This window comes from Fringilla coelebs, assembly GCF_963513975.1.
Source record: "Fringilla coelebs genome assembly, chromosome: 16".
NCBI lineage: Eukaryota > Metazoa > Chordata > Aves > Passeriformes > Fringillidae > Fringilla > Fringilla coelebs.
The window spans coordinates 2,375,770-2,397,697 of record NC_140042.1 but is presented as its reverse complement, the minus strand read 5'-3'; the positions used below and the strand labels follow the sequence as shown (position 1 = coordinate 2,397,697).

The 21,928-nt window shown below is 59.6% G+C and overlaps 2 protein-coding genes across 7 annotated transcripts in view; both read right to left on the bottom strand.

Annotated features, from left to right (window-relative positions):
- Window positions 1-16: 16 nt before the first annotated feature.
- On the bottom strand, window positions 17-9,784 carry SREBF1 (sterol regulatory element binding transcription factor 1). Of its 2 annotated transcripts, none has more exons than XM_084216674.1 (19): window positions 9,514-9,784; window positions 5,862-6,245; window positions 5,548-5,717; window positions 5,337-5,477; window positions 5,042-5,260; window positions 4,839-4,953; window positions 4,546-4,757; window positions 3,992-4,196; window positions 3,288-3,472; window positions 2,943-3,204; window positions 2,677-2,843; window positions 2,425-2,593; window positions 2,240-2,348; window positions 2,059-2,168; window positions 1,835-1,967; window positions 1,527-1,689; window positions 1,103-1,288; window positions 915-1,026; window positions 17-352 (listed from the first exon to the last, which is right to left on the bottom strand). In XM_084216674.1, the coding sequence occupies exons 1-19, from the start codon at window positions 9,617-9,619 to the stop codon at window positions 129-131; spliced, it is 3,372 nt and encodes a 1,123-aa protein (XP_084072800.1). In that variant the 5' UTR covers window positions 9,620-9,784; the 3' UTR covers window positions 17-128. The 2 variants fall into 2 exon arrangements, with proteins under 2 accessions (XP_084072800.1, XP_084072801.1); XM_084216675.1 differs by lacking the exon at window positions 9,514-9,784 and adding an exon at window positions 7,113-7,232.
- Window positions 9,785-13,886: 4,102 nt separating this feature from the next.
- Window positions 13,887-21,928, bottom strand: part of TOM1L2 (target of myb1 like 2 membrane trafficking protein) — a 56,504-nt gene continuing 48,462 nt past the window's right edge. For 3 of the 5 annotated variants that reach the window (XM_084216830.1, XM_084216827.1, XM_084216828.1), the window contains 2 exons: window positions 19,700-19,736; window positions 13,887-19,165 (listed from right to left, as the gene is read on the bottom strand). In XM_084216830.1, coding sequence (XP_084072956.1) covers window positions 19,017-19,165; window positions 19,700-19,736 — 186 coding nt within the window. In that variant the 3' untranslated portion in view covers window positions 13,887-19,016. Of the gene's footprint in view, window positions 19,166-19,699; window positions 19,737-21,928 lie in introns of those variants that run through there. The other 2 variants (XR_014616563.1, XR_014616564.1) reach the window with 2 other exon arrangements.

Genomic DNA, 21,928 nt, shown 5'->3' with positions numbered 1-21,928 from the left:
CCACCCATCCCTTCACCCCCCAAACCGCTGCCTAACATCACCCTGCGGGGAAACTGAGGCACGGCCTCCCCCCACCCCGCATTCCGCACCCGCGGGGGTGGCGGGGGGGCTGGCGGCCCCTTCCCCACCTATCCCGACGTGACGGTGGTGCCGCTGCCCAGCTTGATGATCATCTGCTGGCAGTCGTGCAGCGTCCGGCGGTCGCCCAGCTTGTCCAGCGTGCGGGCGGCCTCGGCCAGCATCCCCACGCGCTGGCCCGGGCCCGCCAGGAAGCTGGGCGGGAGGTAGCAGCAGGCCAGCAGCAGCGCCTCGGCGTGCTCCCGTGCCGTGGGGTGGCTTTCTGGCTCGCCAGCTGCAGGGGACAGAGCCGAGGTCAGCACCGGGGGCGCCCGTGGAAGTCACTGAATAAATCCCAGGGGGATCGCACAGGGATGGGGTCATTCAGCGCCCTGGAGCTGGTGCCACCAGCAGTGGAGGGGCTGAGAGCTCTCGTGGCCCAGCTCTTGGGGTGCTGCAGGTGGGATGTCCCACCCGATGGCGCACCATCTGTGGGGCTGGAGTGCTGCAGGGGGGAAAGGGGCGCCCCACCCTATGTCTCACCCCATATCCCATCATCCAAGGCTGCTGTGGGTGCAGAATGGGGTTTCCCACAACCCAACACTTGTGGGGGCTGCTGTAGGTGTGGAGCAGGGTGCCCCACCCCATTTCCCATCCTCCAAGGTGATGACAAAGGTATCCCACCCCATGTCCCTCCACCCAGCTTGCTGGGGTACTGCAGGTGCACAGCCATGTGTCCCATCCGTGTCCCACCCCTGTGCCACCACATATCCCACACCCTGAGCTGCTGGGGGGCTGCAGGTGAGGAGTGAGGTGTCCCACCCTGTGTCCCACCCCGTGTCCCACCCCGTGCCCACCTGTTTTGCTGCCCTGCACCCCTCTCCTCCGCAGGCTGCGGTCCAGCAGCTGGTGGGTGCGCGTGGGGCTGGCCCGGGCCATCAGCCTGGCAGTGGCTTCGTGCAGGAACACCTGGATTGGGGGGACAGTGAGCACAGCCAGGTGCAGGGCACCAGGGGACCCCGCAGGTGACAGGAGGGGGGCTCACCCGGCGCATGGCGGGGCGCAGGGTCTGTGCCAGGCGCCGCAGGCTGCTGAGGTCCTGCTGGAAGCCGCGGAGCTCCAGGGCGGATGCCTGGTAGAGGCAGCTGCGCTGCTGGCTCGCCCCCATCTGCTGCTGCCACAGGTTGGTGCGGGTGACCAGCAGCAGGTCACAGAGCAGGAGCTGGACCGCCTGCAGGGACAAGGGGCTCGGGGTGAGCAGGGGGTGGGACGGACGGACGGGGGTGCCGAGGAGGTGGCTGCGGGCAGGCGCTGCTGCGCGGGACCCCCGCCGGGCTGCATGGCAGGGGCATTGCACTCCCAGTCTGACACATGCAATGCAACTACAATGCACCCCCGCGAGGGTCGGGGGCACCTCCCGCCAGGGCTGGGGGCTGGCGGCCACCTCGTCCCTCCCCAGCCCAGCTCACCTTGTCGATGGTGCCCTTGGGGGGGCTGCCCAGCTCCAGGCTCTCCCGCAGGCAGCTGCTGGCCTTCTCACAGTGGCCCAGGGTGGCCTGGCTCCCATCCTGTTTGCTCAGCAAGGCACGGACAGCTCGGAAAGAGTGCAGGGCAGCACGGGGAAGGGGCTTCCTGCAAGGTGGAGGGGGCACGGTGAGTTCCTTCCTCAACACACACCAGGTGCTCCAAGTGTGTTCAGCGGGGCTGTGCCAGTCCAAGGGGGATGGGAGACATGCAGTGAGGTGCCACCCCTGTCCCCGGTGTCCCCAGCACTCACTCAGAGCTCTGCAGTGCCCGGGGCATGGTCTCCACCAGTGGGTAGAGGCGCTCAGCCCCCTCCTCATCTCCCTGCAGCCAGTGGATGACGATGCCAATGAAGGATGCCCACCACTTGGACACGGGGTCGGTGCCTGCGGGGTAGGAGGGACACAGGAGCAGGGTGTTTCCACTCCCGTGGCCCCCCACATGAAGTGACCCCAATGGGGGACACGCCAGCCTCACCTGTGACAGCCGCCAAGCCAGAGGTGAGGGAGGGTGTGGGGCCAGGTGTGCCACTGACATCTGAGCAGCCGTTGAGCAGCTGGAGGTACTCGAGGGCATCGGAGAACCGCCTGTGGAAAGGGGCTGTGAGGGGGCTGGCCCCAGGCCAGGCAGGGGGAGAAGGTGCCCACCCAGCACTCACCCCTCTCCCTGGGCAGTGGGACGGCCGGGCTCAGGCATGGCCACGCAGCACAGCGCCTTCTCCAGGAGGTGCTCACGGAAGAGCTGGGTCACCTGGGCCAGCGGGTCCACTGGGGCACAGAGATGGGGTCAGCAGGTACACCACACCCCAAAACAGGGGGTGGGGGTTTGGGAGCTTGGAGTCACCTGGGTTGCCGGCAGAGCTGTAGATGGTTTCCCTGGGGACACCCTTGACCGCCCAGTCTCCGTCAACAAAGAAGCGATGGCCCAGGGGGTGGCAGAGCCACTGCATGGCGGGGGGCACGGCCCCGCCGTGGGACAGGGCCACGCGCCGGGCGCTGCAGAGGAAGGGGCGCTGCAGGGAAAGCAGGGGGTCAGGAAGGACCTGAGAGCCCAGTCCCAGGGGACACGGAGGACACCCCAGTTCCCCACACTCACCGCCAGGAAGTGGAAGCAGCGGTGCAGGCTGGCCTTGATCCGCAGGGCAGCCGCCACGTAGATCTCGGCCAGCGCTGCCACAGAGATGGCGTCACCGGCACACTCAGCCAGGTTGACAGCGCTCAGTGCCAGGTTGATGGCCAGCAGATGTCCCCCAGCCTGCTTCCCTATGGGAATGGGGACAGGATGCTCAGCCATGGGGTCACGGGGTTGTGGGGACATGCACAGGGGTCCCATCCCTCAGCCCCCATGGCACGGGGCCGTACCGGCGAGGTGCAGCTGGTGCAGGCGGTGGTAAGCCATGGCAGCGTCGCGGGCACTCTGGCGGACGTGGGCGGGGGGCGGGGGGTCCGGGCGCAGCCCCCCGGCGCGGGCAGCCAGCCAGCGACCGACCCAGAGGCGCTGGAGCAGGTGGCGCAGCAGGGTCCAGAGCAGGCTGCAGGCCAGGTCCCCGTGGGAGGCCGGCAGCGGCCGCCCCAGCGCCCCGAGCGCCGTGCGCAGGTGCTGGGCCCCCTGCGCGAAGTCTCCCTGCACCCGAGACACAGGGTCAGTGTGGGCAGGAGGAGGGACAGGGCAGGTGGGACAGGGACATGGAGCTCAGTAGGACGTACCCGGTCGAGGTCGAGGTCGGCCTGCCGGCGGTGCCGCCAGAAGAGGATGGAGGGCTCGGAGTGGGGGCGAGTGACGGGCTCCCCGCAGACGAAGAGCCGCACCACCGCGCCCAGCACCAGCGCCACGTTCAGGGCCCAGAAGGCCAGAGTGGGCCACAGCCACTGCGTCCACCCCCATGGGTCCTCTGTGCAGGGATGGGGTCAGCAACACCCCACCAATGCTGCCCTGTGCCCACCCCAGGGTCCCCATCCAGTGGCCTTCATCCCACATCCACCAAAGAGCCTCCACCCAGTTGTGTCTGCCCCAATGGTCTCTGCCTCACACACACCCCAGGATATCCATTCTGGTGGCCTTCACCCTGTGCCCATCCCAGCAACATCCACCCAATGGCCTCTGCCCCACGTCCACCCCAATTATCTCCCATCTCAGACCTACCCTGGGACCCCCCTCCTGATGGCCTTCACCCCCTGTCTACCATGATCACCTCCACTGTGACAGTCGCCACCCTGATGCCCCCCATCCCAACAGTCTTCACCTCATACCAAACCCAACAGCCTTGAGCCAGGTAGCTCCTACCATACACCCATCCCTTGATGGTCTTCACTTCAACAGCCTCTAGCCCTTGCCCACTCTGACAGTCTCCATCCCACACCCATCCCAACAATCTCCATCCCAATGTCCCCCACCCCAGACCAGAGCTTACCCAAAGTGCCAGATTGTGCCATGATGCTCCTGCCAGGACCAGCGGTGTCCTGGCTCCCCAAGGGGGCTGGGGAGGCAGAACCCCGGAGGAGGGAGGCCAGGGGGTTGAAGGAGAGGCAGAGGAAGACGAAGGCGCAGAGGGCCATGCGGGAGCGGTCCAGCATTCCCTGGCTGCTGGGTGAGGGTGGTGGGTGCTCTTGCTTCACCTGCACGGGCAGAGCTGCCGTGAGCCCGGGACACGGGCACGGACATGGGGTGGTGGGCACAGGCATGGGATATAGGGCATGGGATATAGGGCAGGGTGATGAGGCACAGGCTGGAGTACAGGGGCATGGATTTCAGGGTATAGGCATGGGGCACAGAGCACATTTTAAGGTAGAACAAAACTGCCTCCACACCCAGCCCCAAATCATGTGAGGAGCAGCCTCAGAGAACAAGACCGGGGCTCTTAGCTCGTTCCCCATCTGGCGCACTTTGCCTTTAGCACCTCCTACATGAAGCAGAAGATTCCCTGCCCCACTCAGGGCAGGGAGATCCCCCCCAGCCCTCCCTCACCTTGCCATGGGCACAGAGGGGGCTGTCAGGCTCTGAGTCGCTGCTGCTGTTGCTGCTGCCACCACTGAGTGAGAGTGGGCTGCTGTGGGATGGCGAGCCCACGTCTGAGGGCGGCGGTGTCAGCATCTCCATCACCTCAGCCTTCACCACCTCCATGGGCGCCTCCGCCTTGGCCCCCCGGCTGCAGTGCGTCCCCAGGTCCTTCACAGGCTCTGCAGGAAGCAGAGTAAGCTGATGGCTGCCTGGGGGCATGGAGCTGAGCCCCCCACCCCAAGAGCTGCCCTTCCACTCACGGTTCTTCTGCATGGCCATCTTCAGGGCGAGGTTCTCCTGCTTCAGCTTCTGGTTGCTCTGCTGCAGGAAGCGGATGTACTCGATCGCCTTCCTCAGGATCGCCGACTTGTTGAGCTGCCAGTGGGCCGGGACAGTTCAACCCAAATTCCGGGCAAACCCCCCCGTCACTGCCCAGCCCTGCCCCACCGAGCCCTGCTCCCACCTTGGCCTCGGTGCCCACCACCAGGTCCTTGAGCTCCACGATCTTGTCGTTGATGGAGGAGCGGTAGCGCTTCTCGATGGCGTTGTGGGCCGTGCGCTTCTCGCCCCGGCTCTGCAGCAGCGCCGGCTTCCCGCTGGGCGCCAGCCGGTTGATGGGCAGCTTCTCTGCGTCCACCACCAGCGGCACCGTGGCCAGGATGGTCCCTCCGCTCACCAGCGCCTGCAGGGTGCAGGGAGGGGTCAGTGATGGTCCTGAAGCTTCTCCCCACCTTGAGCTCCCGGTGGGAGGCACCTACCGGCACCTGGAGCGGGGTGGCCGAGCCGCTGGCACTGGTGGCCAGGGAGGCGATGGTGGAAGTCTTGGCGCTGCTGGCGTCTGTCTTGACGGCCGTCAGCAGCAGGGAGTCAGCCTTGATGAAGTGGGGCTGCAGGAGAACCTGAGGGGCAGCGGGGGTCAGCGGGGCTCTGGGGGTCAGCGGGACCCCCCAGCCCTGGCCCTGGGCTTACCGGCACCGACTGGATCTGCGGTGACACAGGCTGGGCGGTGGGGGCGGCGGGGGCCAGGAGCTGCTGGGGTGCCACGTTCTGCACGGGGCCGGGCAGTGTCACGGGCTGGCTGGGTTGGGGGGCTGGCAGAGGGCTTGGCAGGGTCTGCCCCGCACTCCCAGGCTGCACAGCTGGGCATGGAGCAGAGGACAGCGTTAAGACAGCCTCTGGCACCAGCCCACCCCACACAGCCCCATCCTGCAGGGACACATCCCCCTCCAGCAAGACCTTTCACCCTGGGAGCCCCGAACCCCCCTGCACCCCCAAATGCTCACCTGAGAAGCTGTGCTGGTTCTGGTAGCCCACCAAGGGCTGGGGAGTGAACGGGCTGGGGGATGCAGGGACGAAGCTGGGGGCCAGCATGACGCCGGGCTGGGGCTGGCTGCTGGGCACCACGGGTGGCTCCTCCTTGACACCCAGGGATGGCCCCGGCAGCAGCGGGGCCGGGGGCGGCGGGGTGAAGGTGGCCATGCCGGGGGGCCCCGTGTAGGCGCTGCCGGTGGGGGCGGCGGGGGGCGGCTTGCTGGGACCCAGGAAGGTGTTGAGGGTGCCCGGCGTGGAGGGAAGCCCCGGGGGCACGGCGCTGTCCGGGGCACTGAACGATGAGTCGAACAACCCCGAGAAGTCATTGTCCGGCGTGTTGATCAGCTGCAGCATGTCTGTAAAACACACCCCCCGTGCCGTCAGCTGCTGCCCCGCACCTCCCAAGGTGGGCTTGGGTTGGTCCCGTCCTGCCCTCCCCGCAGTGAAGCATTTAGGGGCCAGATCTCCATAATCCAGAGGCAAAATTCCCTGAGAGCCCATGAAACTGCTGTGCCCTGTTCCTCTCAGCCTCCCACCCATCCCATTGGGGAAACTGAGGCACAGCACTCAAAACGGGGTGTCAGGGCTTGGCCAACAGCAGTCAGAGTTTTTCAGCCTGGTCTGTGGGTGGCAGGGCACTTCTCAGCGTGTCTCTGATCTTGAGGGGGAATTGTGTCAGCTCATCCATTCATTTACTCTGTCCTGGGAACCCCGAGCATCCCCAGATCAGCCCCTGTATCAAGGGGAGGGCGTGCTCAGACTGGGACAGCGGGGTGGCACCCCCGGGATGTGCCAGACCCCAGTGCCAGGTGTGTTTGACCAAAACAGCCCTCAGGAGGACAGCTGGGCAAGCACAGGGCTAAAACAGCCTTGGCGGGGGTCTGTCCCATCAATGGCACCTCGGGGTCTCTGTGACACCTCCACTGAGGTGTCCTGGGATGCTCCCACCATGCAGGGCTGTCCCCATCCCGGTACCCTCAGGTGCATCCCACCGGGGGCACACAGACCCCAGGACACCCCACACTCCGGTACCCCCAGACTCACCCCCCCTGCACGCACAGACCCCGGGATACCCCCAGGGCACCCCCCGCGCACACACCCCCGGGATGTCCCCACCGAGCCACACAGCCCCCGGACACCGCCCTCGCACGGGGTGCAGCCTCCGAGAGGGACCACGGCAGTGACCCCGCCAGACGAGGAGGAGGCTGGAGAGGCGGGGGTACCTTCAAAGGTGCACTCCATGGAGGTGGGAGCGGAGGGGTCCCCAGGAGGAGCTTGCAGCCCCCGCTCAGCCCCGTGCCCGCCAGCGAAGAGGCCCCGGGATATTTTAAAGCCATGTTCTCGCCTCCTCCCCGGCGCCCTCCCCGCGCTGCCCGCGCCAGGGCTGGAGCGCGGCCGGCGATGGGGTGATGCGACTCCGCCAATCGCCGCCTGCGCGCCCGCCGGCCGGCCCCGGACAGCCCCCGGCGCCCAAGGTGAGCCCGGCACCGGGTTACTCGCGGGCACTCGCCGCCAGCCGCCCGCGGTTACTCGGGGTCACTCTCCGTTAACCCCTCTGCCCCATCGCCCCCCCCCAGCCCGCTGTGAGCCCCCGCACTCATTGCTCAGGAGTCACCCCGCAGCGATCGGGGTCTGCACACAGCACAGTCACACCCCAAAAACCTGCCCTGTGCAGGTGGGTGTCCTTCCGGGGGGCTCCCAATTCCCCCCCTTCCACTCAGAGCGCCCCCACCCCCACAAGGCTCCCTCGTGGTCCAGAGCAAAGTCTGGGGTTGCAGACAGGGGGTGTTCCCTCCTGTCCCACTCCCCCTTCCTGTTGCCCAGCCGGGGGGTGGGCACGGCTGTCCCACCCTCCTGGCACCTTCCAGGTGTTTCTATCCTGTGGCACCCGCTGCCACCCACGCCATCGGCAGGACAATGGCCCCCCACCAGGGCCACCTCCACCTCCCCCGTGGGAACCTGTGGGGCAGACCCACTCGTCTGTGGGTCCTGGCAGGTCCCAGCAGGCTCAGGGCGCCCACATCCGTGGGCACACATCCCACATCACCCTAGGGTTGGTAAAGGGATGAGGGACAAGCCGTGGCCAGCCAGGGACCGGTGACAAACCCACTCTGGGGAACTGTGGGGTGCGAGGTGGCCTGGCTGGCTGTGATACAAAGGAGAGTGGCAAAACCCCACAGTGGGAAAACCTCATCCCATACGGCACCACTCAGCCCTGGCACAGCTCCTGCTTCCCTGCCCACGCCAAAACCTCGCCAAGAAAAGCAGGTGGCACCTGGATCTGCTTTGATCCACCCCGACTGCCACTGCGATCAACCTGCAGGCCTGGGATGCCATCTCCACCCCAGGTCTCGGAGGAGAGACCACCACGGACCACCCAGTGGGGCAGGACACAGTGGGGCAGGTGCTGGAAGTCCCGTGCCCACCTTGCCGCTCTTCCACCGGCTCTGCTGGACGGTGTGGATCCACAGAGCTGGTGGAGCACGTGGCAAGGCGGGTGCGGGGCTTGCCGGGAGCTGAGATCCCCAATTTTTTGAGATCTCCAATTTTTTGGGATCCCCAATTTTTTGCTAAAGCCTTGGGAACACCGAACTCAGCACACGTGGTGCTATGATGGTGGAAAGCGTGTCCCCTTGAGGAACGTGTCCCTTTGGGAAGTGGGTTCCCTCCGGGAATGGGTTCCCCTGCAGCATGCCCATCTCACGGAGCCCGAACCGGCGGGGAGGTGGGTGTTGGCGGTGCCAGCCCCGGGGCTGGAGCAGAGCCGCCCCATCTCCGCACACGCCGGTTGGGTGGGTTGGGAAAACCCAGGCGTCCTGGAGGGAACGACCGAGAGTAACCCCGCCGGTGACGTCACGGAGGGGGCGGGGCCACCGGCGACGCGATGCTGCGACCGGGAACGGGGGGGGAATCGTCGGGGCTGTCCCGGTAGCGGCACCTCCAGCGCGGGGGTCCCGGTGTCCCATGTTCCCCCACCCCGAGCCCCCCGCGATGGAGCGGCCCCTGGTAACGGAGCCAGAGCGGTTCTGCACCGACGCCGCGCTCCAGCAGCTCGGTGTCCCCCCTCCCCACGCCGGGCCCGGCACCGAGCCCGGTCCGCCGGCCATGTACCGAGTCCTGGTTATACACCGATCCCGCTGCCCCGGCCAAATGCCGGTACCAAGTTCCCTGACCACGCACCGAGCCTGGACCCCCCCGGGCACGGCCATGCACCGAGCGCGCCCGCCCATTCACCGAGCCCCAGTTATACCCCTAGCCCGGTACCGGCCACGCACCGAGCACCGGTCATGCCTCCAGCTCAGCCCTGACCTTGCACCGAGCCTGGTTACACCCCCAGCCCGGTCCCGGTTGGGCCCCAAGACCCGCTCATCCCCCCAGCCATGTCCCGACCGTGCTCCAAGAGCCGGTACCGCACCGTGCCCAGCCCCCGGCCGTGCACCGAACCCGCTTTTCCCCCAGCCCGCTCCCGGCCGCGCCACATCCCGGTCCCAGCCATGCACCGAGCCCAGGACTGCACCGGGCCCAGAGCCCCGCCGTGCACAGAGCCCCGGTTATACCCCCAGCCCGGCCCCGGTCATGCCCCAAGCCCCGGCCACGCCGGGCCCCGTCCCCGCCGGTCCGCACCGTCGATGTCGCTGAGCAGGGCCGTGTCGATGTCGTTGGCCCCGGAGAGGCCGAGGGACGGTGCCAGCCCCTCCAGGGCCGCGTCGTCGAAGGCGAGAGCGCTCATCCCGGCGGCTCCGGTGGCTCCCGTGGCTCTCGGTGGCTCCGGTGGCTCCGGCAGCTCGGGCGGCTCTAGGGGTGGCGGGGCCGGCCGCCCGCCATGGCCGCGCTGGCCCGGGCACAGGCACCACGGGGACGAGCCGCCAAGTTGCTCCCGCGAACCGTGCCCGGAGCTGCCACCGGGCGGGAGGGCGGGGGGTGAATGGAGGCGGGGCCGCCGCCGCGTCCCGCCCCGCGCCGCCTCTCCGCGCCACCCCGCCGCACCGGGACCCCCGGCGGCACCGAGCGGAGACCCTCGGGGACACCGGGAGGGCACCCCGCGGCACCGGGCTGCGGGCTGGGAGAAGCGCAGGCTGCAAGCCCCGAGCAGGACACCGTCCTCAAGGAACGTCACTGGCACCTGGGGATGTCACTGACCCCAGGGGATGGGCACCCAGCCCTAGGAACAGACACTGAGCCCGGGAAAATCATCGATCCCTGGCGTTGTCACTGAGCTCTGGGGACGTCATTCACTCCTGTGGACAGGCACCCACCCCTGGGGACAGGCACCAAACCCTAAGGACAGGCACCAAATCCCTGGGCTGGGCTCTAAACACCTGGGCTGGGCACGGAGCCCCCTCAGTCCCGGACGGGGCATGCAGGGAGCAGCCCGTGTGGGCAGGTGGTGGCCGTGGCTGCAGAAGCCTCTGCACGTCGGGTGCCACGTGCCAGGGCAGGCTGGGCCACTGACCCAACCCTCTCAAGGGCCCTGGGCCTTCCCTGTGCCAGCTCCAGGCTCAGAGCACATCCCTCCTGTGGTGCCCATCCATGGCATGGCCCAGGGTGGGAGAAGCTCTCACCCCCTGGTTAGGGACACACCAGTGCTGCCCTGTGAGCCTCAGCTGAGCCTGTGCATCCTCCTGGGGACCACCAGTTGTGGGATCCAGGAAAAATTCTGAAAAATGCAGAAGGCACTGGGATCAGTGCTGTGGTTGTTGCCCAAGCGTGGTAGGTCTCAGTGTGGGAGTCTCGTGCCAGGAAAATGCCATGTCCTGTGCCCTGCAGAGCTCCATGGTCTGTCCTGCTGCTGGAATTCATTTAGGACTAGAAAATGTGCTGCAACATCAGCTCTCTGGAAGTTTGCCTCCTCCTCTTCTGTGCCACCAAACACAATCTGAGGCAACCTGGAAATTCATTAAACTGGCTGCATCTTAGAAACTTCCTTCGGCCTCAGTGGCTCCCACTTGGTGGTGGCACAGCAGGCACTCCTCTGCTAAACAGGGACCCCCTGTGTGGCACGGAGCGCCCCAGGGCACCACACCGAGCCGGGCAGCTGAGCTGGAGCTGCAGAGCCCTGCTTGTCCCCTCTGCACCCTCACCCCACTGCAGCCTCCTCCATCTGGGGACACTGACCTGTGCCCCAGCTGGGGACGAGCCCAGGGAATCCTGGCTCAGCTCTGTGCCAGCAGCTGGGGCAGCATCAGCCCTCGGACATCCCTGACCCGGAGCAAACACCACTGGGGGAGCAGCGATCACATGATCGGGAGAGCCGTGGCCTGCCGTGGCACACGCAGGGAGCCTCGTGCTTCCCCCCTTGTGCTTCCCCCCTTGTGCTTCCCCCCCTTGTGCGTCCCCCCGTTTTTATTGGGGTCACTGCCTGGGAGAAGCCAGGCTCCGTGCTGGTGGCATTTCCCTTTACGGGGCAGGTTTCTAGTACTGGGAAGATGGATGTGCCGTAGCCCCCGTGGATTTAGAGCAGCTTTGTGCAAGCCTGGGGGGGTCACAGACCTTTAATAACCTTGGCAAGATCGGGGCACAGCCTTCCCTGAGGGATACAGAGGGACAAACCCACACAAACGCAGAAGGGAGAAATAACACGTAACGCAGCTTAACTTTTGCACAAGCCGCGTGCAAAGCTGGATTTTGCCAGGCCCCATCCCGGATCCCATCCAGAGGGTCCGAGGACGCCGGGAGCCCACTCGTGATGCTGTCCCTGCCCCTGGGTTCCCCCAGCGAGCAGCAGCATCCTCCGCGCACCGGGGAAGGACCAAGCGGCTCCGTGGGCCGGCGTTGGGGCCGATGGATCCCACGCGGGGTGGGGCTCCCGGGGGTGCGCTGGGTTGCGGAGCAGGGAAAACCCCGCCCGTAGGACCAGGGCCACGCAGCCAATAGGCGCGGCGGCCGTGAGTGGAGTGATTCTACATCACGGCTCCGGGCCCGCGATTACATCATGTCAGTCCTGCGGGGATGGCGGACGGGCCACGTGGTCGCTCCGGAGTCGCTGAGACGTTTTCCTGAGCGCGGGCTGGGAGGAAACCGCAGGATGAGAAAGAAAACAAACCGGCCCCGGGATGGTTGGGCTCTGGCCACCGGGCTACCGAGCCGGCCGGGCAGGCTGGTGCGGCTCCGCGGGCATGTGGAGCATCTCCCCGAGCGGCCGCCGCGGCTCCGGGCGTGCTGAGTCTGAACGCGGCGGCTCCAGAACGGAGCATCCCCCGTCCTGCTGCCCCCTCGCTCAGCCAGCTGGGCTCTCCCAGAGCGAGCCCCCGGCTGTTTCCCCCCTGCCAGCACACCTCAGCCCTGCGCTGGAAGCAGCGTGCCATGCTCCGTGCCCAGCCTCTGGCATCCTGCCTGCCCTGGGGCTTGTTTTGCTCTGGCAGAACGCGGAGTTAATCATTAATTTGTGTCGCAAACAGATCCAAAGCCTCTTCTCTCCTTCACTGCGTGTAACTCGGCTTTGCCAACTGTCCCTTCCTGAACCACAGCTTAGGGAGGCACAGCCAGCTTTGGTGGCACTCCAGCGCAGCCCCCACTCCAGGTTTATTTACCCTCAGGTGAAATAGGGAAAGGTAAATGACCTGTGGTCATTTCCTATTTGCACTGGCATCCAAACCTGCTGCCCAGTGCCAGAAAGCAGTGACACTCAGCTTGCCCCAGGCTCTGCCCGCACGGGGCTCGGTGCCGTGCTCTGTGCCCGGCTGGCAGCCCACGGTGGAGGGCAGTGAGGTGTGGAAGCCCCCAGCCCACGGTGGGAGTTTGCATGGTCCCTGTGGGAGCAGGCTGGGAGAAGAGAATCCCATCAGGGTTCACAAACCTGGGCTCAGTTTGGGGAGCTGGATCACCAGTGGCTGGAGGGGCACACATGGGAAAGGCAAGTCCCCGAGTGCTTGTTCTGCTCTTACACTCTTCCCTCTGCACCTACTCTGGCCCTTGCTGGAGGCAGAATTTGGAGTTTTCGAGGGGATCTTTCCTTCACGAGTGTAACTGTGGGGTTGCAGAGGATAATGTGGTGAAGCCCCTGGAAGGAGCAGCCTCCTGCTCCCAAATCCCTCACTCCCACATCTCCTGCTCCCACAACCCCCACTCCCAAATCCCCACTCCCACAGCCCCCGTTCCCACAGCCCCTCCTGCACAGCGCTGGACATTTGTGACCCGATGCTTTTTGTGTGATTCTGCCCTGTCAGGGCAGCAGCAGCTCCACACCTATCCCAGCAGATCCAGGCCAGGAGCCTCCCTGAATGTATCCGACACTGAGCCGGGCACATGATCAGTGAGGGGTAAACAAGCTGGGGCAGGGCTGTTTAATGCTAATATGTAGCTACCGGGAGGAGAAACCCTGTAGCTATTCCAGCTATTCCACACCCCCTTCCCCAGATTTAAACAATCAGGGTGGATCTCCACGTGCAGAACAGAGGGCACCATTCCGCCAACTGGTTTGGACTTGGCCAATGCCACTTCTCTGGGGTTCTTAAGCTGGTGCTCTTCCCTCTCTGCCCATCAAACCCACCATCATAATGGGGATGTTGGAATAAATTCCTGGCTGATGAGTCAGGAAAGTGGCCCTTGGATGGGCTGACATCACCCATCTCTTTCCAGGTCACCAGGGGGGTGACCCACAGTTGCCCTCCAAGGACTATCAGTTAAGCCCTGCCAGGTGGGCAGGCATCCCACCGAGCACCCAGGTTGTCACCCGTGCATCTGCCTCGTGCCACCCTCAAAAGATGTGCCAGAATTTAGTGGGATGCAAATTTAGCAGCACTGGCAACACAGCACCGAGGGCAGCATGAGCCATACAGTGACACAAAGAGCAACTGCTGGGGACAAGCCTTCTCCCATTGGGAATATCCAGGTTCTGTCTCCTGGAGGAGATCGAGGACTCCCAGTTTGACATCTGGTGGGTACCCAAGGGCTGCACATGTCCCCTGTGCTCAAGCCAGGCAATGGAGCCAAGCGAGTCCCCAGCTGAGAGACAGACGATAGCACCCCCAGCTCACACTAACAGTGTATTTATTGGAATATCTCACATGCAGGAACCAAGGAGATGATTTCTGGAGTAAGTTAAACAATGGCAGATTAATACAGTTGTCTCGTCCTTAACGGAAACACCTTCTACTTGAATACAGTGATGTTTTAGTGTTGGGTTTCTCTGCTTCTTGTGTATTTTGTTTCTCTTTACATAGTCAATCTCTTTAAACAGTTATGTCCCCTCTCTCCCCCTACCCCATTCCCAAACAAAAAAATATCCAGTATCTTCAGTAAATAAATATTATCCACTTTTATCTGGAAAGCCTACAGCTGTAATATACAGAGAAGCTATTACACAGGTTACGTTCGTAGGGTTAACAACAGCTCATAGGAACATGTAGGGAATGAGGAGCTCATACTCATAAAAACACGGAGCAGGGTGGGAATTTTGGAGTAGTGCATTTGCCATGGGCTTAAGAGAACCAGCACCAGAGCTCAGTGCTGCTCCAGGCCAGCAGGCTCTTGGTGACACACAGCCTCACCTTCCTCCAGGTGAGGAAGAGGAGGTGTGTGGAACCTGGGGCTGGAGCAGGCAGGCACAGCCTGCTCTGGAGGCCGTGGTTTGGGATGGATGGCTGGGAGGTGCTCTGTGTGCACCTCGTCTCCTGTGCTGGTGGGAGCCCACAGCAGGGGAAGGGTTACCTCCAACACAGCTCTAAATCCACTCACTGCTTCACTGTTTCCATAAAAATAACTGTTCTGAGCTGTTTTTTTTCCAGGGGAGGCTCTGCAAGGCTTGTGGTCAGCCCGGAGGAGGTAAACAATGACGGAGCTGGATGGGGATGGACGGGAATGGAGATAGCACAAGCAGTTCCCACTCCAGGGCTCCCAGCCACCACAGGAGACTCAACAACTCACTGGATGAAACAGAGTGTAGGAAATCCATCTTGTTTGCTCTCCTGGGCTGCACATCCTGTCCCTGTAGGTGACACCAAGAGAGCAGGGCATAGAGGAGCAGGGACAGGCTGCACTGGTCCGGGAGGGACCATCACCTCTGCCCTGGGCCTGAAACCACAGCCCGGATCTGTTCTTCCACCACTGGAGGGAAACATCTCGCCACCACAGCCAGCTCCCAGTCCTCCATTTTAAAGTGGAAATAGCCAATGTATCCCATCAAAAAATGCTGAATGAAGTAAAAAACCAGAAATCCTCACTAAAAAAATCCTTCAGCATGGAGGTGCAAGACCAGCCCTGGGAATGACGGAGCTGGTTTGATCAGCACATCCTAGGGATGGAGGCTATGATAACCAGAAGGGAAAAGGTATGTTGGAGGCTACGTGAGGGTCCCAGTAAGGACCAGTCTCAGCGTTTATGCTGTTCCCTTTAAGAGACACCGTGCTACGTTTTTATGAGCAGTTCTCCTATGAGCCTTACCTACACCCTAAACCCTAAATGTCTGTACAGCACATTGTTACCTATTACACCTGCTGAAGATGCAGCTGAAATCTACACAGAACAATTTAAAAAAACCCAAAACCCAAAGGATATATTTAAATAGAAACCATTGATTCCTTACATCTCAGCACATGAAGAGTTAACAGAAGAGGTTAAAAAACACACTGGAAAGAAAATATATAGACAAAATAAATATTTTAACCTAGAACAGGGCGCGATTAGACCTTACAAAGGACCCCGAGAATAATTTAGTGTCATTGAGCATCAAGCTGTGATTCCTAATATGCCTAGAAAGCAGTGGGATGTTATTTCTTATGGAAAGTGGATCAGGCTGCAGCTCCATCCCTGTTTTCCCAAGCATTGGAGCCACACGAGTCCTCTGCCCACTTGCACAGAGGAAGCACTTAAGAGTGAAAGCAGAGGAAGGATAAATGGAGAAGTTGGTCCCCTGAAGTGAAAAACCCCTTCCCTTTCCCTCACACAGGTCCCACTGCCCCGGTTTTCAGCAGACCACAAGAGGACAGGGAAGATGAGAGATCCTGATACAGGACATTTGGGAAGCTCTAGCGTAGCTCTTGTATTTGTTAAAGAAGGTTTTGGGCTAAACAACCTGTTCTGCCACACTCTGTTCCCTTTGGTGCTTCCAGCCCTGAGAGCCAAGTGCGGTGGATTTGGGCTCCAGATCCATCCCGGGTCTTTCCAAAAGTACATTTCCTCCCTAGGAAGGCATCTCCTGGGAGCTGCCCTACTTCCAGCAAAGCCACCACTTGTGCTGGTGGCACCTGCCACTCCCTGCAAGCAGTGCCACGGCTTTCCAGAGGATAATGCGGAGTGGCAGCAGGGACCACGGCTTGCCTGGGGCTGCACACACCAAAAGAGCCCCCTGAGCTCTGCCAACACACGATCTGTATTTTCCCCCCAGCCTATTCTCATTCCAGCTCTTTTCCTCCCAGCTGGAGAGAGCAATCACCGACAGCTCTGCAGAATCTTCCAGAAAGGGACCAGATTCTCCCTAAAGCAACACCTTGGAGGTCCCAGGACAGGTTTAGTGTAACAGAAAAAAGCATTCAATGCACTCTCCCCCAGCACCTTTTGGCTGAGGGGTGGGGGATGAAAGGCCAGCTGCAGGGTTTGGTGACAGTGACATCCGTGCCACTCTGCACCATCTGACAGTGTCCCCATGCCTGAGCAATGTGATTATCAAATCTGGCTTGGCAGGGAAGCTGGATTAACATGCTTAGAATCACCTGATGTGGCCATTTGCAGGGTCAATGTGTTTCAAGGATTTAGAAGAGAAAATACACACTTAAAACACCCATGGAGCTTTCTGCATTGACAGGAATACCAGCAATTCATTCTGTGCTGGTGAGACTGCTCAGGCCATCACCAGACGCCGTCTGAAATCAAATCAGCCTTGCCACAGAAGTTTCCTCAGCTTTCTGGGAACTGGTGGCCGCATCTGACACGTTGCAGCAAGCTGGCAGTGCCAATCCCTAAGCACTGGGCTCACCTTGTGTTGAGCAGTGAGGGCAGTGGGTGAGAGCAGGAGTGTGCAATGCAGCCAAGGCAGACTGTTCCATTAGCCATGGAGAAGATGGAATGGGAAAAAGCCTCTGCAGACCCACGCAGGAGGGATTCAACTGGAGAGAGAGCCAGCAAGTGGGGAGAAAAGCCTGATCCCCAAGTTATCTCCATCCTTAAACTGGTTTTGTCTGTCCATTTGTAAGCCGTGCCACACAGAGCAGCAGAGGGGTGGCAGAACAGCCCTGCCTGGGCCCAGCTACATATGGAGGGATCCTGGAAGAGGCTACAGGCAGGGCAGGACAGAGAAGACAATGAGCAGGGAGAGCACAGAGTGAAACCTGACCTGGGATGGCCTGGAAATCCTGCACCAAACAACGTTTCCCTTCAAAGATTAATGTGTCCGCTGTCAAAGTCCATCAGCGCTGCAATCAGGCATTTGGTAACAGGCTTTGTGTGTCACAACGTCCCAAAGGGGGTGGTCCTCAGAGAGTATGGTATGGGCTGATAAAATGCTATGCTCAGATAAAAGCTTCTATCACTTGGCCTAGAACAACTTTCAAGAGAGCTTGACACACATCAGCATCCTGGGAAGCTCAGACATGTCAGGTCAGAAGGAGGTTGCCTAAGCCAAGGAACACCCTGAGGAAGAGGGGTTGGAGCCTGCTGCCTGCACGGACTTCTGGCTGATAAAGTGCCTCTCTGTCAGGATGGGAGATTCTCCTGCCATGCACTGCTCAGCTCTCTCTTTGATCCTGCCATCCTGCACCACTGGCTTCCTCCCAAGGAACGCGCTGGGGGACGCGGCAATGGCTGGAGCTGCCTGCTCCAGCTCTGCCTGTCAGCCCAGCAAGGCAGGCACACATGCTGGAATCCCTTCTGGCAGCCCCAGAGGACAGGAATCCTGGCCATGCCTCTGGCAAGCAAGGGAATATGTTTGTTTGCACAGAGACTGCAGCCCCGTAGGAGCTGGGAGTTAATGAAGGGCAGAAGGATCAAAAGACATTCCAAAAATTGCAAATAGCACGGTCACAATCATTTCAACACTTTCTCAGGCCTAAAACTGGAAGGAAATGAAGAGTTTCACCTCCAGCACAGGCTGGCACAGCTAATCCCTCCGTGGTAACTACTTCCCTCAGCGTTCCATACAAACCTCTGAGGTTTGCTCTTCTCCTCATCCCTACCCCCACGAACCAGCATATCTGTCCTACCAGGCATGGCAGGGAATCCAGGAAGCTCAGTTCACACCCAATCCACGAGCAAGTCCCATCCATCTGCATGGATGTTTACACCAAATGCAGAGCTCCAGAGTCACCAAAGAAGGAATTTAAGGTAAGGAGAAAATAACCAAGCTATTTTAAAAGGCAAACACACCAGGAAAATTCCTGTGTGAAAATGGTCTCCCAAAGAGCGAGGTGCTTCCTGTGCCATCGTTACAGCATCCATTTAGCCCAGCATTTTCCATCCTTATCAACTGCCAGAGCTACTGGACATGGCCAACAGACTGCTTCAAATAAGAGCGAGCCCAGATAAAACACAAGGCAAAAAATACCCTGTGAGATTTAGAAATGAAACGCCACAGAAAGTGGGGAAAAGCGACCACCATATGGTACCAGGAGATGTGTGAGTGGGAGAGTAAAGGATTTTAACTTGTGAAGCACATGTTGAAAGGGGAACAGTTGTTCCTTGCTGTCGAATCCAACACGAAAGCCAATACATTAACATTTTATCTAAAAATAAAGACACACTCCTCCTGAACATTCCAGCTCAGTCAATTACATGCTGATTGACAGAGCCGTCTACTTGGCAGGACCTGCCTACAGAAGAGGATGATCCCTACATAAATTGAAGGGCAAGGCTGCTCTCTTCCCCCCGGGCTTTTGTTTCAGCCCAGTGTGACGTACTCGTGCATTCTGAAGGGGTTTTCAGCATCAAGAGCTGGTTTTGTGCAGCTGGGACAGGAAGGAGGGGATTAAGCGAGTGCTGGAGAATCGTGGTCTGGCAGGAATAGTGTTGGATTTAAATAGAAAGAGTCAGCTTGTGGGGGTGGATCATTTGGGGAGGGAGGGAAGGAGAAGCAAACTATGGAATGGGGGGGACGGGAGTCGTTGTTAGCCAAGGACTGTGGGAGGACAGAGTGGCCGTGCGGCGACATTCGCCGGGCGGAGCACAGGGGCGGGAGGGAGGGCGGCTCCGCGCCACCTTCACAGTGCAAAGAGGGCGTCCTCCGAGCGCTCCTGCTTTTTCCTGCTGGAAGGATTTGTCGGAGGGGTGGGGGCTTCCAGAGGAGGGGATGGCAGATTGGGAACCATCTCCGCCGCTTTGGCTCGCTCTTCTAAAAATTTGTCAAACTCTGCAATGTAAAAACAGAAGGACGACAGGTAAGAATGGGGGCCGTGGGTTTGGCCCCAGGGACAGAGGTTGGCAGGGGCTGAAATTCCAGGGCCTGGCATCCTGTCGGGCTGTGTTTGCAGGCACAAATACTGGTACAGCCTGACTTCCTCGGGAAAGGGTACAGCCGTCCTTGGAGACACCCGAGCTCAGGCAGCAGCTGGAATCAAACCCACACTATGCCACCGGCTGTGACAGAACCAGGGAAACATCATTCCAAAGGGCTGAGCAGCTTGGGGACACATTCCTGCTGGCACAAACACAGAGCACAGCCAAGGAAGATGGCAGGGAATCACTTGCAGCCAGGAGGGCTCCCCGCATCGAAAATATGAACCTTTTGCTGCAAAATGAACCTCTCCTCCCACCTTTCTGAGCATGGAAGCATTTGCTGGGGAACATCAGGCTGGGAGAAGGCAGCATCTCAGCAGGAATCAAAGCAAATTCCATCTGAGCACTAACCTGGGAATGGCTCATAGCCAGGGGCATCTCTGCTTACCTTCACTGGTCACTCCTTCTTCCAGTTCATTGCCTTTCTGCAATGGAACAAAAAGGCACATGAGCACAGGCACTGCTTCCCCTTCCCTGTCATCCCCTCCACCTTTAATACAACTGGACAGTTTCCACCACTTGTTTCCACATATTAACCATGGGAGCAGGGTGACCTGGGGAAATCACAGGGCCCCCACTTCAGGAGGCCAGTGGGGACTGACATTTCACTGTGCTGCAGAGCAGGAGGACGAGCACTGAGGTGCCTCTGAAGATTGCTGGTGGACAGCTAAGCTTTCCCTGTTGGATCTGAATGTCAGTCCAGCGCTGTTTCCCCTTCAGACAGTAATTCTGGTCCAAATCTGAGCTGTGTGAGTCACACACACACTGTACCAGATGGCATCTTTTCTGTCACACAGTCCTTTCAAAAAGTCAGGACTGTGGTTTGCATTGTGTCTTCAAGTAAAATGCCCTTTTAGCTGACAAAGGACACGTGCAAAATTGTTTGGGGTCAACATTCCTCTTGTGAGAGTTCGTTTTACGTTTCATACAAAAATATAGCAGCTTTCATGTGCCCATGCTGCACAAAGACAAGACCAGGGTGAGCTGGATGAAGGATACTGACAGCAGTTAGTGTTTGTCCATCGGGATCAAAGGCTGGGAATGCCACAGGGTCACTGCATTTCTACCAGTTTGTGCATTTCAATGTGCTTTTCAAATGATGAGATTCAAGTCCAGGGACAGGCATCCATCTCAATCTATCAGGATGTTTAAGATGGGTAAAAATACTGGTTGAAAACCTCATGTTGAAACTGCTTTGAAAAAGTAAAGTATTTGTCTATACTTGGCTTCTCTACCAGGAGTGGGAAAATACTGACTGGCCTCACATTTTAGAGCCTGAGCATCTCCTGGCTTCCTGCTGCACTGAGGTTTCTAAAGGTTCACACAGCAGCCTCTTCACAGGCAGAGCTGCTGTTTGTCCCAGTGTACCCCAAAAAGGATAAGGAAATACCAATTACCTAACCTAACCTGCAGCTTCCTCACCTGGGAAGCAGAGAATTGAAATGAGCTGTTAACAAAACAAGGAGGGGACCCACAGTGAAAAACAAAAATCCAGTCCAAATTTTCACAGGCATCTCTCTGCTGCACCCACATAGGGCTGGGATGGGGACCCAGGGGCATCCCCAGGCTTGCTCAGGCATTTCCAGGACACTTCTCTGCTTTGTTCCTTTTGAGCAAGTCTGTGCTGGGGATGACAGATACACAGAGCTACCTCCATATCTCTCCATCAGATCTTCTCTCCCTCTAAATTAATTTAAATGGCAAAGACAAAAGTTTATTGGTTAAGCAGAGTGGACATGCTACATTTACTGTATTTCTTTAACAAAATGAGGCCAGTTTGTAATTAAATTTGAAAGTGACTCCTGTACCAAGGCCTGGCAAACCTACCTGCAGCTGGAACCCAGTGACATTTCAGAGCCAGCCAGTCAGTCTGCCAAAATCAAACACTGAACCTGGAATCTGTTTAAGCACTTCAGGCACCTCGGGAGAGCTGGAGAATTTTCTTCCTTCCAGTACAGCCAGCTCCTCCAGTGCCAGAGCACAGGGCTGACGTGCCAGAGCGTGCCTGCAGCTCTGCTGAATCCCACAGCTCCCAGCTGGGAGCTGAGCAGGCAGCAAGGGGCTGGGGGAGACCCTAAGGAGTTGGGAGTTTTCTGTCTCAAGCTGGAAGAATGGAAGGAGATGGTCCTTGGGGATATGGTGAGTGCAAGTTCAGTTCACTAAAACCATGTTGAAAAGAACAGTGTGAACACAACCCACCACCACCCACTCCCCAAAATGCACTTGGTTGATTTGAGTCACATGCTTACACTGAAAAAAAACATAACACACTGAATGTGTACTAGTTTATCCTGCTTAAAGCAAATGTGTGTTGGGACAGCAAAACAAACTCCAGGGTGAAGGCAAAGCTACTTTTAGTTCTGCTTTTTGTTTGTTTGTTTAATAATTACTGGACAATAATAATTTAGGAGAAAGTTATAAACATTGAAGAGAGACTGTTATAATTTTTTATTATTACCATTATGAAACATGTCAAGATTGCCTGCCAGTTTAACAAAGACATCTTGATTTGAAAGGAATCTAAGCCCTGATCCAGCATCTCTTAAAAGCATGCCTCAACATAAGCATGAACTTAGATCCTGTCTAAATAATGAAGCTTTAAACATGGACTTTAAGT

Coding starts and splice junctions, on each gene's coding strand:
- SREBF1 (XM_084216674.1), bottom strand. CDS start 9,619: ATGAGCGCTCTCGCCTTCGACGACGCGGCCCTGGAGGGGCTGGCACCG. Junction 4,197..4,545: donor CCCTCTGTGCCCATGGCAAG/GTGAGGGAGGGC, acceptor CTGCCCGTGCAG/GTGAAGCAAGAGCACCCACC. Junction 2,844..2,942: donor GCACCAGCTGCACCTCGCCG/GTACGGCCCCGT, acceptor CCATTCCCATAG/GGAAGCAGGCTGGGGGACAT.